Consider the following 11,517-nt stretch of genomic DNA (forward strand, 5'->3'; position numbering starts at 1 on the left):
CTACAAAATCACACAACGATTATTGGTGCTTTACTCGGCGTTTCGTCGTATCATATAGTTTCGATCGGAGCCTTAACTTACGGATAACTTATAATGTACTCCCAGAGATGCTGTTTGTTCGTTATTCTTAGATATTACTCATTACATCGCAGTTACATTTTATTCAGTGCTATTGTTCGTGTGTTTTAAAACTGAAAGTTTACAGCACGCAATTTCGGCTTTTCTGGACATCATTCTCCTGCTGTAAAAAGGCACAATAGGTCCAACGAGGTGTCTGATATTTACATGTCCGAACTCAGTGACCAAAGTTCCGACGTAAATGAAGGCCTCTAGTACGTAACTATGTCCACGAATTTGCTTTTAAATATTAAAGAGCAAATGTTGTTCGGTTTCTCCGTGTAGTTGTGAAAATTTTAAGCTCACCAAGAAGATTGACGACGAACTGAAAGTCTTGAACTTCTGCTGACCACAGGTAATACCAATGTAAGAATATTGGAGTGTAGGAAATCAACAGCCAACCACAGTGAATATAAGGGAGTGTTTGAGAGATCAGTTGGGGAAATATGGTACCGTAGAAGTAGATGCGTCTCCAGGCAGTGTAGCAGTGGATATCGCCTGGCTGGACTCTTTCATTAAACCCAAGAAGGCGCCAGTCCCTACTTTCACCGAGTTCTTTCTTCTCAAGGACTCCATCTGCGGCGAACACACCTTTGAGACTTCACCGTAAAGCACGGAGCGACAATTAGGAGATATTTCCAGCCAGGCCGATGTTCCTTGAATGATTTGTTAAAATAAAATACTAGTTTCTCCCCCATTTATTTTCCATTTCTCCACAAACTGTGCATTATTGATATCATATTATTTAACAAATTCAATGTGGGCCTAAAATAGGCTCTTTGTCACAAAGAAAACCTGTATGAAATGTCACAGAGTCTGTGAAGTATAAATTCAGCTAACTGGTAAGTTCTAGCGCATCCCGTGACGAGCTCGCGAACTAGCAGCCTGCTTGTCTTGTGGCAAAAAGATTAGCAACATGGCAGATATAATTTTAAGTGCGTGCTTGTCCCAGCAATAACAGTACAAAGGTATGTAATTACTTCTGCTAGGAGCTACTTCACTGCAATTCGTTGTCTGTTCCTAAAGCCGTTAGTGGTTAGCACACGTTATGCAGGTTTGCGTTTGATGCACTTTGATATGATTTATCTCTTACATTAATTCCGCAAACTGCCGTATTACTGTGGTTTTAAAGTTGGCTTAAATTCGAATGGCGCATGCAAATATATTGAATACAAAGCACTAAGTTACGTGTATTAATTACATACAATATTATCCATCCAACACAGAATCACAACTCTGCATTTGAGAATATACGGTACCGTTATCATCCAATGTCCACTGGCGTTCTTGCGGCCATGCACAGACACGTCCAACTTCGAGCCCACAGACGATGCACAGTGGTCTGTGCTCGCCAGTGAAACTGCTAGCGTCAGGGGTAAGAGCACCTGCAACAGGTACAGACTCCAACAATTAACTATGAATAAAATGACATTTTAAAAGAGGTTATCACAGAAAATTTGGTACTTCAGTGCAGAATACTGATTTCGGCTTCATTATATATCCATCGTCACTCAAACAAACACATTACCTTAAATTGTCAGACTGATTTGAAAACTTTGATGTTCAGTTAACAAAACAACCCGCAATATTTTACTGTGTTAAGTAATCGTCTCTTTCCCTCTACAGTTTTAGGTATTCCGAGATGATTTATAAACTTGGTCCTAAGTATTTTATACTTATCGTGATGAGAACTTCATGAACTTAGTTCTAAGTATATGTTAAATGATCTGACCATTTCATATCCCTTGCTATATATTCTCCCTGTCATGGCCTACATTCCCATAACGGAGCCTTGAAGACTATGGACGTCTAGTTCAAGTAACTGGGTACACGTGCCGTATGCAGAGAAGTCGTCCTGTAATAATTTATCACTGGATAATGATTGCAGTTATTTCCGCGGAGCGGAGACCGTGAGAGGCAATGGCTGCACAAGCAATATTTACCAAAAGAATCTGTTCAGAATTGTATTTTCTTTCTTTTCTAACTTTTTGAACGTGAGCCAACAAGTGAATTTTAACGCTCAAAAATGTACAATTACGTGCTCGAACGCTCTGATACTTTACAACATATTTGTGGCAGAAGACTTCCGTCTATGACAGCCTGATGCTCCTTACGTCTCGGGAAATTATTAGGCTAGTCTTTACAAATCGAAAACACATATTTCACGAGAAGAAGGCGTAGCTTTCAGAGCACATTACTTAGGTCGTGTCTCGAGCCCTGGAGTTCACTATACATTTGGGTTTACAAAAGATGCACAGAATCGGAAGGAGCTGTAGCATCTAGGTTTATATCAGACGGGGCTTAAACCCTCGATTCTAGTTCACAATTAATTTACAATACGCCCGTTGTCGGAGCAGTAGAGTATGTTATTCACAACTGTCTGACGCAGAAGGGGTATATACCCCCTAAATTAGTTATTACCTGATTACCCTCTCTATATTAGGGGAACCAAATACCAGAGGAGAAGCCCTACATGAATTTTAGATAAATGCGGACACCTTAACAGTTACAGGCTTACTAAAACATACGAAATCTGATCAAGTTTCACATAGTTAAAGTTCTGCCACACCTTGTTAATTAGCTCAAGTTCAGGCTGCTTCCCTGCCTCCTCTCCCTTAATCCGCCGTCAGATTACACACACACAAGTAAATCAGTACAAGACACCTTGGCTCAAAAATTCATCCTTTGAATATACTATCAGCCGATGTTTCTAAATGGATTTATTTTCATACTGTGGCAGCACCAGCGTGTATCACAGAACTTTAATTGTACTCCTTGGATCTCTTTGGGAGGAGCGAGTGTTTTTGTTTCTGTGTGTGATCTTCTTTGTATCAAAACTGTAGTTTAGGAGATCTGTTCATGTAGTATGAGACGGAATAATAAAATATAGATTAAATGAAAAGGATAAAGGGGATATCTGATAACTGCTTAATCGTAGGATATATGACATTTTGCTGACCGCGACAGGACTCGTCTGTTTTATTGGAGTTGATGTTTCACTGAACCTTGTTTGTGCTATCAGCTTCGGTTGTTATTGACTATGGTCTATTCTTTCGGAGTAGTTTTCCTTTAGCGGCCATCGCGATGAAGACTGTGGAAAAAGAAGACATTTCGTGAAGAAGCGTGGAATTTTAAGGTCAGTATTCACGAAGCACTATAACGCCGTCATAGAAATGATTAGTAAGAAAGTCGCTCTAGACGAAGTTGTCTCTAAGTTTTCTGTACTTGAGGTCAGGTATGACGATATTGTGGCTCTCGATAATGATATACAGGATTACCTTCATTTAAGCGAGTGTACCGACGAAGAAATCTTACAAGAGTTTGAGACAGTTGATGAGTATAAAGAGAAGTATTGTACACTGAAAGACAAGGTTGATGAACTGAGGAATTCCCAAGTAAATGTGGCACGATCTGTTTCCGAGTCATGTGATTCGGGAAGACATCAGCCTAGGTTACCGAAGTTGGAATTGGCTAGATACGGTGGCGAGATCTCCCTGTGGATTGGATTCTGGGCACAGTTTTCCCATATTGATAGCGACCCGGAACTTAGTAACGAGGAAAAATTCCAATACCTGTTGCAGGCTACAGTACCTAAATCGAGGGCCAGGTCCATTGTAGAAAGTTTTCCGCCTTCAGGCGAGAATTATGACAAAGCGATTTAATCACTGAAGGAGAGGTTCGGTCGTAAGGATATCTTGGTACAACATTACAATAGGGAATTGCTAAAACTAGTTACTGATCATAGGAACATGAATCTGTCAGTACTTTATAACAGACTGGAAAAACAACTACGTACATTAGAATCATCGGAGATAAAAATCGGATAATTACGCTGCCATTCTCTTGCCGTTAGTGGAGTCATGTTTGCCTCTAGAAACGTTGAAGCAGTGGGAGCGTACCAATGGAGATTGTGATAGGAACTTAGAGGAACAGATTGATAATTTACTTACATTTGTCAAGAGAGAATTACAGACGGAAGAGTGTGTGGCCCTTGCTAATACTCGTTTTTGTACTTCTAACTCGCAAACGATGGATAGATGAAATTATTCTCCTTGTGAGACTCAGCTATGTGCTACAGCAGCTGACTTAGCCATCTCAGTCTTACGAATCAGTGCTTATTTTGTGAAGGCAAACACAGTACCACTGACTGCCAGAAGGCCGCGACCATGTCTATTGATGAGAAAAGGAAGCTTCTGGCTCAGGCTGGTTGTTGTTTCGCCTGCACCAAGAAGGGCCATCTTGCAAATCGATGTCGGGCGAGGTGTAGTTCTTGTAGAGGCCGACACATTCTGGTGAAGTCACGGGCAGTTCAGAGGTAGAAAAGGGAAACGTTGTGGCACGTCCTTCTTCGGAATTAGATCTCATAACTTGATGTTTGGTGTCTCAAATGAAGTGTTCGCTACTATTCTGTACAATGGTGATATGCAGTGAAGGGTTCGTGTTTTAATAGACAATGGATCACAACGCTCCTATATCATAAGTAGCTTGGCGAGAGAAATGAAGTATAATGTCATTCATTCTCTGTTTGGAGGCTGCAACCTCGGATTAGTGAGGTACCGATGTTATAAATCTCATCTACGAGGGTTAGATAGAGACTTCGCCTGTAGGTTTTCAGTACTGGACCAAGCCAACATCGCTTCGTTTATCCCATTAGCCAGGCCCAGCACGGAAATGGAGGAAGAGCTTCAACAATTACGTTTCAAGCTCATTGAAGACATGCCTGGGCCCATAGATTTACAGATAGGAGCTGATATAGCGGGTCAGATCTTGTCAGGCAACAGAGTAATTTTTTCTTCAGGTGTTGTGGCTGTTGAAACTGTATTTGGCTGGACTCTAATGGGCAGTGAGAAGGAGACACCCATTGTCAGCTGCTGTACCAATCTTGCCACAAGCTACACTATGACAACTATAGTTGACGGGGACATTGCTGATCTGTGGAAACTTGAGGCCATTGGTATCTGTGACCCAGGTGAGAAGCAGGATCGAAAAGCTAAGCGATTAACTGTTTTGGAACATTTTAAGAATACTGTTGAATATGTGAACGGTCGATACCTTGTTCGACTTCCGTGGTCCCTTATTTCAGAATTGCACTCCAATCTTGAAGTGCCAGAGGGTCGACTGGTGAGAACAACAAGAAAGATGCCCCGTTCCAGCAATTTATTTGAAGATTACGATTCAATATTTTGCGAATGGTTGAAGCTTAACATCATAGAAAAGGCGAAGGAGAATGGTAAGGGACTGTACTTGCCCCATCGTCCAGTGGTTAAAGGAACTAGCAGTACCACAAAGGTGCGCCCCGTCTTTGATGCCTCTGCAAAAATTGCTGGTTTTCCTTCCCTTAATGAATGCTTGTAACAAGGACCGAATATTATTGAACTGTTACCCGACATTTCGATGCGATTTCTAGAGAAAACCGTGGGTGTCTCAGCGGACATAGAGAAAGCCTTTCTACAGATTGCGATTCATCTTGATGATAGAGACTATCTCAAGTTCCTGTGGTGGGACAGTGACAGCAGGTTAATGACACTGACACACTTTCGCGGGGTTTTCGGGGTGACCTGTAGCCCTTTCCTCTTAGCCGCAGTCCTCGATCACCATCTCAGTAAATGTGTTGAGAGTTATCCTGTAGAAGATAGTGCAATGTTGAACAAGTTGAAGACCGGATTCTATGTCGATAATTTACCTATGAGTGTAGACAGTCCTTCAGAGGCTGAGTATCTTCGGACTCTTGCTGCATGTATTATGGCTAAAGCAGGATTTAATCTCAGAGGGCGGGAGTTCTCAGATGACTCTTCTGAAGAGTCTGCTCCTATGCTAGGACTGAAATGGGATCGTAAGAGTGACAAGCTCAGTCTAAACATCAGTTGGTGGGAGAAAGCTTCCTCTTACATAGAGGAACGTTATCTCCACGACATAGAGAATATTCGACCCAATTGGCTTTAGTGGACCTGCAACTTTGAGTTTGAAGCTGATGTTAAAGAACCTATGGGAGAAGAAATTGGACTGGGACGATCCTATAGATGGTGAAAACGAAAAGATTGTTAAATCTTGGCTTCAACGAGTTCCTCTGCTCAAAGAAATATCCATCCCTCGAAATATTGGGACGTCTCATAATCGTTCACTGCACATTTTCGTTGAGGCAAGTTACAAGGCGTATGCTGCGTGCGTATTTTTGCGCAGTGAAACTGAAGAAGTAGATGTCAAGGTCAATTTGGTGCTGTCTTTGAAACTTACGATGCCACGATTAGAGTTGATGGCAGCTACCATCGGGTCGAGATGGCTGAGTTCTGTTCGAGGTGCCATTGGTTGGACCACCGAACCCATTCATGCATGGAGTGATTCGAGCACGGTGCTGGCCTGGATCCGAAGAAAAGAAGAGTGGTCAGTCTTTTTCAGGAATCGTGTCAAGGAGATACGAAAATTAACTCAGGGGGTTAAGTAGAAGCACATTCCTGGACCTTTGGATCCTGCTGACCTCCCTTCTAGGGGATGTACAATTGAACATCTCGTCGCTTCACATTGGTGGGATGGGCCCCCATGGTTGAGACAACATCACGATTCTTGGCCTCTGTCTCCTTGTACATACGTTTAGGAAGAAGGATCAGTGAAAGGCTTAAGGAAACTACTGTACTTCTCGTTGCGCACAAGAACCACGGCTGGTTGTATCGCTACTTCAGCAAATATGAACAAATTGTTCGTATGGTGACCTGGATTTTTCGGTTCAAGCATAATGCCCTCTGTCGAAATGAGAAGAGGCATGGACCATTGTCAGCAGAAGAAATTATATTCGCTGAGAGTACTGTTTGGAGACTTGTACAAGAAGAAACTTTTCATTCAATAGATGACCACAGGATCTGCAACCTTTCTCCCTTCAAAGATGAAGCAGGTCTGATACGTGTAAAGAAGCGGTTGACGCAAAGGGATGATGCCTGCTCATTTGCCGCTCTTGTCGTGATTTCTCATGACCACCCGATTGTGAAGCGTTTCATTCTCCATCACCACATAAATCAAAATCATGTTGGTGCTCTTAGGCTGAAAGGACGTCAGGCAACACGTCAAGTAGTGAGAAAGTGTGTTGTCGCCATCGCCATGCTTGCAAGAATTTCGACGCTGATTCTCCACCGCTCCCTGCATCCAGAGTAAATGACGCCGCAGTGTTTGAGGTGTGTGGGATCGATTACGCCGATCCTCGCATTCTGAAAGGCGGCCAAAAGGCATGGGTAGCTCTGTTCACGTGTGGAGTCTACAGGGCGATACATTTAGAGATTGTCACGTCTCAAAGTACCGATTTGTTTTTGTTAGCTTTGCGGCGATTTATTGCACGTAGAGGAAGACCGAGTGTGATTTACTCTGACAATGCAACTTGTTTTCGAGGTGCTGAGAATACTTTTGCAGCTCTTGATTGGGATAGAATAAAGTTGTACTGTTCAGTTGAAAGGATTCAATGGAAATTCAACCCACCGACTGCCTCATGGTGAGGACGATTCTATGAGAGGATGGTTCGACGGGTCTTGGGGAGAGCATCATTGAACCTAGATGAGCTGTATACAGTTCTCTGTGAATGTGAAGCATTGTCAATTCAAGACCAATCACTGTTTCATCGGAAACCAATCAAGATACTGTTGCCTTGACACCGGAGATGTTCCTCAAAGATATTCGCAAAAGTGGAACCGGAGATATCGACGAAATTGAAAAGAACCATTTGGAGCGTCGTTTACGTTATCAACACAAACTCAGGGAGCATCTGAGGGCTCGGTTCCGTTCAGAATACTTAGGCTCACTGAAGTGGATTCATGGCAAGAAGACTCGTCTGCCCTCAGTAGGAGAAATCGTGTTAATCGGTTCGGATGATACCAAAAGAATCTACTGGCCACTTGCACGAGTATAAAATATAATTCAGGGACGTGATGGTAATATACGAGTTATTCGGTTGAAAGCTGAAAAGGGAACAATGACTCGCCCGCAACAACGTGTGTTTCATTTGGAGATCGAAGGCCAGACTAACCAGGAGAGTGAAGAGGTGTTGGACCCTGTTGCGACTTCTGTTTCTGATTCTTGTGATCATACTGAGTCATCCAATATCCAGGTTTTAGTATTGACCTTCAAGTTACTCGACCTGGAAGACTGGTGAAAGCGCCGCATCGTTTAGACTTGTAGAGAAGGAAGATACATTGTCACTATGTTTAGTAATTTTCATTTCAGAAAATGAGGTGGGAGGATGTGGCAGCACCAGCGTGTATCTCAGAACTTTAATTGTACTCCTTGGATCTCTTTGGGAGGAGCGAGTATTTTTTTTCTGTGTGTAATTTTCTTTGTATCAAACCTGTACTTTAGAAGATCTGTTCATATAGTATGGGGCGGAATAATGAAATATAGATAAAATACCTTTTGATTGGATAATCTATTTTATATTATATCATTTATTTAAGCTTATTAAATTAATCACAGTTTTGAAAACTTCTGAATGATTAGAAGAAAAAATTACTGCCGTTAGTTTACCCAATTTTAAAATACTGATTTTCTTCCAGGTTGATAAAGTGCTTTGAACACCAGGGAGCAGTACAAAATCTTGACCCAGAAGATCAAACTACTAGAATATCTGACAATTCAAGACATTTTACACAGGTGACAGCGAAGACAACTTTAGTAGGCCTCAGTCTCGATACAGTGAACATAAATGCCAGTAATACCTACAACTTTTCCCCTAGTATTCTACCATACAACTTCTCTAAATGCGCCATAATTGGGCATAACTACCTACTTATCTTGGAGCACTTCCCCAATTACTGTACTTCACTGTTTGCGTGAAGGAGTTACACCAAATTAATTCAGAGTTTCTATAGTATCCCCAGTGTACAAAGCATTAGGTGACAAACATAAAGAGGATAGTTGTGGGCCAGTCAGCTCCACATGTTATGCGCGGAAGCTGAAGAAAGCATTATTTCTGGTTATATTGCACATTATATTGCACACATTTTCAAAATTTCAAAACGGTCCGATAGAAGAAAATTTGTATTTAGGAAAAGTCATTCCAGTGAGGATCAAGTAGTAGGGTTCAAGCAAGATATAGCAGATATTTTATATCCAGGAGACCATATGGACTGCATCGCTATTTACCTATGCAAGACCTATGGACAGGGCAGAACAAGGAAGAGAGTGCTATTGGACTACGCAAGGTGTGAATGAATAGGTGGCTACACTCGAAGAAAGTAAACCCAGTGGCCTAGAGTTGGTGGAGCACTGTCTGGTCATATTATAATTAAGAGTGGATCCCGCAAGGCAATGTTACTGGACGGTGGTGTTCTCTTGTATATTAATTACTGTGTCGATGCTGTGAAAGTAGTACATGTGGACCACTGCAGGTACCTGGGTGAGCTTTACAGATCTCTTCATATGGTTATGGAAGTATTTAGGAGTCGCAGTAACGATACAAAACAGACTGTTAACGCCCATTCAGCTTATGAGGACTCGCCACGATTACTTGACTCAAGGACAACATGATATAATCCACAGGAGAGCAGCGCTCTTTTCTCTGGGTGGTGTCCCACAAAGAGTAGTGTTATGAAAATATTGGAAACCTCGGGCTGGGAAGATTTTGGAGTAAGACGAACAGCTAAGAGATGGACATCTTAAACGTTATTTTGATAAGTAATACATCGCCACACCGACACACTTAACTCTATACATGGAAAATGTCAGAAATATTAGGGATTATGTTATGACTGCAAGAGCAAAGCACCATCACAGTCCTGGTTCTGTGGCCTCTTAGCACATGTTGTTTGAGGAAAGAATGCTGTAGAAATAGACTGACGACATACAGTAGATCTTGTCAGAAGTGGTGGAGACATGCGAAACCTTGGTCTAAAGTTGAAATTAAAGAAGGCCAAATACATTATTGTGGGCAAGGTCCCCGTGTGTCAACTGAGCTCCGATACAGAAGTTCAAGAATATCGCCGCCAAAGAGAGCTTGGACCAAAGTGCAGCTTCGGGGTAGTATATCGCGGTGCTGTGAGTTCTCCATTGTGGTGTATGGAGTAGGGTCCTTGACTATGAGGAAAGATTAGGAGCATTTGAAATGTGGGTCCACTGTATTGACCTGGATGTGTAGAAATATGCAGCTCTCCTACTCTGGTCATATCATGAGGCGCCCTTCTCCAAATAAATATGCGAGGGAACATCGAGAGAAGGAGACCCCGCACGTCTTGGCTGTCGAACCTGAGACTGTGGTTCAGCCAACAGCAAAACTAAGATCGCCAACGTCCGATGACGGATACGGCACCAGGACTCTATCCAGTGTGATGTTAATTATTCCGGTAGACTGAGCGTCCAAAGAGACGGGAGGTAATAATAATAATGCTATTTACGCCCCACTAACTCCTCTTTTACGGTTTTCGGAGACGCCGAGATGCCGGAATTTAGTCCCACAGGAGTTCTTTTACGTACCAGTAAATCTACCGACACGAGGCTGACGTATTTAAGCACCTACAAATACCACCGGACTGATCCAGGATCGAACCAGCCAAGTTGGGATCAGAAGGCCAGCGCCTCAACCGTCTGAGCCACTCAGCCCGGCAGGAGAGACGGGAGGATAAACGTGGAACTGATCATCACTACATGCATAGAATAATGTACTATTAATAACGGATTGTCCCTCTATAACTCGTGTAGAGAGACCGCACTTAACTGTATAGCTTGGTGCCTGCTGCCTCTCTTCGTTCTCCTCCGACTTATGTCCATCACTGACAACACACTCTTGTGTTACATCACGTTCCCTTGTTTGAACATTCATCAAACACAAAATATCCCACTCAAATTCTATAAAATCTCATTACTCTACAGAGATATTTCATGCTTAAATTGTCCAGCTCCCTGCTCGGAGGACATTCGCCATTATTATTATTATTATTATTATTATTATTATTATTATTATTATTATTATTATTATTATTATTATTATTATTATTATTATTATTATTATTATTATTATTATATTTGCAATCTAAGCCTGATATAACCTCTCCCTTGACCGCTTTTTATCAGCTACAGAGAAATAAACAAACACTCACCAAAAGAAGTGACATCCTTACGAGTTCTGATAGTGATATCATCAGCTCCGGCTTGCTATTTATTTCACTGACTTGAGTGTTAAGAAAGTCCCGCACGCTGAATACAGCCAGCTCGCTGGCCGACTGGATGACCTCTCAGAACCTTCGACGTCATACTGAGATAACCGAGCGCAGATTTACCACGCAAGAAACTAAATGTGAGAGCCTGTAACAAAAAGCTATGAATAAAGAGCAGACTTTAACAAAACTGTTGCATTTTGTGATCATAAATGTTACATTTATTCAATAATAAAGTAAAAATTAGTTTAACTTCAGGTGTGATACGATCAATAGT

General features: G+C 41.9%; 1 protein-coding gene across 1 annotated transcript in view; it reads right to left on the reverse strand.

Annotated features, from left to right (window-relative positions):
• The window catches only part of LOC136886132 (uncharacterized), a 35,439-nt gene extending 24,206 nt beyond the window's left edge, over window positions 1–11,233 (reverse strand). Inside the window, exons 1-2 of the mRNA XM_068230881.1 lie at window positions 11,184–11,233; window positions 1,377–1,502 (exon numbers count right to left, since the gene is read on the reverse strand). Of these exons, the coding sequence (XP_068086982.1) occupies window positions 1,377–1,502; window positions 11,184–11,225 (168 nt within the window). The 5' untranslated portion in view covers window positions 11,226–11,233. The remainder of the gene's footprint in view (window positions 1–1,376; window positions 1,503–11,183) is intronic.
• Between the last annotated feature and the right edge of the window lie 284 nt (window positions 11,234–11,517).

Source organism: Anabrus simplex, chromosome X (assembly GCF_040414725.1).
Source record: "Anabrus simplex isolate iqAnaSimp1 chromosome X, ASM4041472v1, whole genome shotgun sequence".
NCBI lineage: Eukaryota > Metazoa > Arthropoda > Insecta > Orthoptera > Tettigoniidae > Anabrus > Anabrus simplex.